General features: G+C 34.7%; 1 protein-coding gene across 1 annotated transcript in view; it reads left to right on the top strand.

Annotated features, from left to right (window-relative positions):
* Positions 1 to 5374: 5374 nt before the first annotated feature.
* Positions 5375 to 6000, top strand: part of LOC121389363 — a 159054-nt gene continuing 158428 nt past the window's right edge. The window contains exon 1 of the mRNA XM_041520958.1: positions 5375 to 5446. Coding sequence (XP_041376892.1) covers positions 5375 to 5446 — 72 coding nt within the window. The remainder of the gene's footprint in view (positions 5447 to 6000) is intronic.

The raw sequence follows: 6000 nt of genomic DNA, 5'->3' as shown, positions 1-6000 counted from the left end.
AAACCGTAAAATTCACAAAAACTGAAAATGAAAAATTATGTACAGAAATATGATATATCACACCAGAATACAAGTAACTAAATATATTCAGCCCGTTTTATCCTGTGTATGACACTGAAACAAACAATGACTAAACTGGAATATGCTGCAAATAAACAATGAATTACATGGTTAGTATTGCAGGTGCATATAAAATTTAGGAAAGAAAAATGAAAGGAATAAGAAAGACCAAAGAGAAAATAACCAGCAACTAATACCACTGAAACAACTAATCCTACCACTAACTGACTGTTGTTGACTATAGAGCTAACAACCTAAACTGTTTAAGTTTAAACTTACATAGTTTTTACTGTTTTTATCTTAGTAAACATTCAACACATCTGCTCGGATGAACACAGCGTTAAACATTTGTTAAAGTATTATAGCCGGCATTGTAAATATACACAAGAAAAAAAAAAAACATTATTGAAAATAAAATAAAGCCAAGACAATAATCAAAAGAACAAAAGAAAATGAAAAATACAAAAATAATATAATAAACAATTAGGCGCGTGCTAAGTAATATAGTCCAAATGTATCAAAATACTTGAATATTGCGCAAAAATAAAAATATATAATTTAGCTGAGAGCTCAATAAATACTAATCATATGATCACATAAAATACAAAAATAAAACTCACAAATGACACAAGTCCATAGAAAAATCAATACTGCAGCACACAATAATGTCCAAGTGGAATTCCTTTAAAATGTTCACAAAAAGTCAAGATCACAAATGTCAAGGATACTCATGTTAGGACGTCATTCTGTAGAGGGGTGAAGGTTAATCCTGTACTGTCAACACTCCATCCAAACCATCTGTCAGCCCGTTGTTAGTCCCTACGTCGGCTCCAAATGTAGTAGCATCATCGTTTTGGAACAAATGACGACTGCATTGTTTTGGGTTAAAGCTCTTTAATGGCTGACAATAGATTCCATTTTTATATCCCAAGTATGTGACACCAGGGCAAATGGAACTGGTCACACTTAAAAGGATTGACATATCTTAAATCTTCTCCAGAAATATCTTCCAATAAACTGAGCAAACATGAAGTATTAACTCCAGAAGAGCAAACTGTAATGTGGACCACAATACCAGACGTACACCAGTATTTAAGGAAACAGTGAACTGTAATAAGCTATCACTTCAGACAAGAACACTAAAACCACATCAGCTTACACTGTACCCAAGCTGGAAACGATAGGACAGGCGCGCGCATGGGTGATAGTGCTATTGTTACTAAATTGTGCAAGGTGTCATACATGCTTGTGCACTTTGTAACAAGCCAAGATACCTGAAAATAGTAATCAACTTGTCATTAAGAATAAAATAATTAAAGGTACACAATCTGTTGTAATTCATTACCTGTTTATGGAAATAAAATAATTAATTACATGAAAACAAATAAAACCAATGCATTAATATAAAACAATAATTATATACAAATATCAACAAGTCAGTATTATTACATATATATATATATATATATATATATATATATATATATATATAGAGAGAGAGAGAGAGAGAGAGAGAGAGAGAGAGAGAGAGAGAGAGAGAGAGGTACATGAAACTATTTGCTTTGATTACTAAAACGTCTTGAACTTCGTTAGTGAACCTGTTCTCTGATTGGGTTTTTCCCGTCCTAACTAGAGTCCCTCGACTTAAATGTGAAAGTCCGTGGCATGTGCTGTAATATCTGTGGGAAAGTGCATATAAAATAAAAGATACTTTGCTGCTAGCCGATGATTAATAAGTGAATGTGCTGCAGCCTATAACTTTACCTTTAAAATAGTTGTGTTGTCTCAGCCAAGAGGTGTACATAGGTGTACAGTGAAAAAGGCTGACATAAATTGCTTATTACTAATAGTTGTGTTGTCTCAGCCAAGAGGTGTACATAGGTGTACAGTGAAAAAGGCTGACATAAATTGCTTATTACTAATAGTTTTGTTGTCTCAGCCAAGAGGTGTACATATGTGTACAGTGAAAAAGGCTGACATAAATTGCTTATTACTAATAGTTTTGTTGTCTCAGCCAAGAGGTGTACATAGGTGTACAGTGAAAAAGGCTGACATAAATTGCTTATTACTAATAGTTGTGTTGTCTCAGCCAAGAGGTGTACATAGGTGTACAGTGAAAAAGGCTGACATAAATTGCTTATTACTAATAGTTTTGTTGTCTCAGCCAAGAGGTGTACATATGTGTACAGTGAAAAAGGCTGACATAAATTGCTTATTACTAATAGTTGTGTTGTCTCAGCCAAGAGGTGTACATAGGTGTACAGTGAAAAAGGCTGACATAAATTGCTTATTACTAATAGTTGTGTTGTCTCAGCCAAGAGGTGTACATAGGTGTACAGTGAAAAAGGCTGACATAAATTGCTTATTACTAATAGTTTTGTTGTCTCAGCCAAGAGGTGTACATAGGTGTACAGTGAAAAAGGCTGACATAAATTGCTTATTACTAATAGTTGTGTTGTCTCAGCCAAGAGGTGTACATATGTGTACAGTGAAAAAGGCTGACATAAATTGCTTATTACTAATAGTTGTGTTGTCTCAGCCAAGAGGTGTACATAGGTGTACAGTGAAAAAGGCTGACATAAATTGCTTATTACTAATAGTTGTGTTGTCTCAGCCAAGAGGTGTGCATAGGTGTACAGTGAAAAAGGCTGACATAAATTGCTTATTACTAATAGTTTTGTTGTCTCAGCCAAGAGGTGTGCATAGGTGTACAGTGAAAAAGGCTGACATAAATTGCTTATTACTAATAGTTGTGTTGTCTCAGCCAAGAGGTGTGCATAGGTGTACAGTGAAAAAGGCTGACATAAATTGCTTATTACTAATAGTTGTGTTGTCTCAGCCAAGAGGTGTGCATAGGTGTACAGTGAAAAAGGCTGACATAAATTGCTTATTACTAATAGTTGTGTTGTCTCAGCCAAGAGGTGTGCATAGGTGTACAGTGAAAAAGGCTGACATAAAATGCTTATTACTAATAGTTGTGTTGTCTCAGCCAAGAGGTGTGCATAGGTGTACAGTGAAAAAGGCTGACATAAATTGCTTATTACTAATAGTTTTGTTGTCTCAGCCAAGAGGTGTGCATAGGTGTACAGTGAAAAAGGCTGACATAAATTGCTTATTACTAATAGTTGTGTTGTCTCAGCCAAGAGGTGTACATAGGTGTACAGTGAAAAAGGCTGACATAAATTGCTTATTACTAATAGTTGTGTTGTCTCAGCCAAGAGGTGTACATAGGTGTACAGTGAAAAAGGCTGACATAAATTGCTTATTACTAATAGTTGTGTTGTCTCAGCCAAGAGGTGTACATAGGTGTACAGTGAAAAAGGCTGACATAAATTGCTTATTACTAATAGTTTTGTTGTCTCAGCCAAGAGGTGTACATAGGTGTACAGTGAAAAAGGCTGACATAAATTGCTTGACGTAATAATGTTGGTCAGAAGTAATAATTTTGCATATTCGTATATCATAGCAGTCGGAAGCACGGGCACGTGTCCACCCAATTAGTGACTGCCCATCCCAGTAGCACGTATGGATACAAGTATTTCATACATATTGCCAGAAATGTCATCTGCTTCCAAGCAGTCGACCAGTTATAAATAATAGAGTGTGTTTGTTATAAACAGTTTTATTATCGGCTTGCATAACCTAGGCCTACATTTATTCATTATAAATATTTGCAAAATGTACCTAGATAATAGTATAAAAAGTTACCTCTATTATATATATTGCTTAGCACCGAATAGCCGATAAACAATATATTTTTCTTGCTGGGCTGTTGTAAAACATTCATTTATTCATTTATTTATTAGTAGATTGATTGATTCATTCATTGACAGATGGTCCAGACGGTGCGGTACATGTGCGGATATCGCCTCCATTCGACAGGTTTTTGGAAGGTACAAGTCTCAATCTACACTGCGGAGCCGCCTGCAATCCAGACTGTTATTACAATTGGCGCCATAACGGATTTGTAATCATTCGTCACGGTGAAGCAAAGAGTTGGACGTCGGGTATTTTTTCAATATTGAATATTACAAAATCTGATGCGGGCAGCTACACGTGTCATGCAGTTAATCCGGCCACATTTATATCATGGAGGAAATCTGTGACAGTAATTGTCCACTGTGAGTATAATACATGCACAGTAATGAAGTGTATGTGAATGTGTAGGTGGGTGTAGGAAATGTCACATATTTTCTGACGCCTCTTAATAATCTTCATATTGTGATTATAATAATAATGATACATGTACTACTGCTACGGCTACTTCGACTACCACATTCCGTCATGAGTTCATGCTACCGACAACACCTTCACTTTGTTTATAATTGATATTTCATTATGTTTTTTTAAATAATTTTAAATAACATTTATTTTTTAACCAAACATTTTTTACTTCGTTTAAATAATACAAAAATTAGAGTTAAAAACACCCCCAAAACCAACACGAAATCAGGATCGGTACACAAAAATAAGATTCTTAATTAAGTAATAGTCTACTCCCACCTCCCCCCCAGCAAAAACGAAGACCCCCCCCCCCAAAAAAAAAGAAGAAGAAAAGAACAACAACGAAGATAAAAACAAAATCATGCTATATTTAACTTAATTTGTTTTTTAAAATAAATAAATAAATAAATAAATAAATATTTCTATCAAGGTATGTGTCATTTGTCGTGACTCGTGTCGTGAATTACAGAGCAACTCGACCCATCACAAAGAGCACAACAATTGTGATACAACACATTAACTGTTAAGAAATGAATATATTAAAAAACAAAGGTTTTATTCACAAGTAATATCTCAAATTTAATCTATAAATAATTGATCAATTTGTTAGCAATGCAGGAAATAAACAGACTATACATGTATTTGTAGCTCAGTGCACGTCATTAAAGGGATCCCGCGTGCGTAATTTGAATATCGAGTAATGGCTGACTGGAAATAAAAACAGCTCATGTTATAATTTCTATATTTAGATTACATGCATACACGCATCAGTTGCAGTCAGAACTCTGCATACACATCCCAAAACAGCAATGGGGTGGGGGCAGTACGATATAGGCCTATTATTAATATTGTTTCTAAAAATGTCAACTTACAGGAGGGAAGATGTCAATTCTAACAAAGCTAAAGTTGTTTATTTCTTTGTGGGGAGTGTATTACAGGATGTTTTTGTTTTTTAATATTATAACAGATGGCCCAAATAATCTGACATTAAGAACAAATCCACTTGGTGAATCTGCAATAGTTGGTGATAGCTACAGTTTAAACTGTTCTGCCGACTGTTTCCCGGCCTGCCAATATAGCTGGAGTTACAATGGCTCACGTGTACGGCCCTACACCAGCAGTGGTATGTTTGTCATCAACAACGTCAACAGAAACGATTCTGGTCAGTATACATGCACAGCCTATAGTTCCATGACAAGAAGAAAGGAAAACGTGTCAGTTGAAGTAGATGTAAAATGTAAGTATGTGTGATTTAATTTATATAATATATTCCGGCAGAGAAATGTGATTTTTCTCAGAAGTCGAAGTTGGAGTATTAAGCGGAGTTTTTATTGTTGATTTAGTTTAAGGACATATACTAGTACATAATTCCGGCGGATGAAATTCTGTCACATTTGGGCATTTTGATATTTTTTGCTTTAAAGCAAGCCCTTGCCCACACTTGTTTAATTAAAAAACCCACAAAACTTTAAATAATAGTTTAGCTATTTCATCTTCTTCACTGGTAATGCATGATCTCAGACATTTGAGATCTCAGTTGAGATATAATATAAATATTGAAATATTGCCTTGAATTTCGTGATCTTCTTCTTGGAGCTGGATGTATTAATCATTGCAGCAACCATTGTGGTATTGGAGTTTCGTTTTTGTTCGTATCTTTTCACAAACAAATAACTTAAAGTTCGAAAGGGAATCTATAACAAATTATTAATTATG

The sequence above is a fragment of the Gigantopelta aegis genome, chromosome 14 (genome assembly GCF_016097555.1).
Source record: "Gigantopelta aegis isolate Gae_Host chromosome 14, Gae_host_genome, whole genome shotgun sequence".
In the NCBI taxonomy this organism is placed as follows: Eukaryota; Metazoa; Mollusca; class Gastropoda; order Neomphalida; family Peltospiridae; genus Gigantopelta; species Gigantopelta aegis.
Note: the sequence above shows the minus strand (reverse complement) of the source record. Positions and strands in the feature narration are given on the sequence as shown.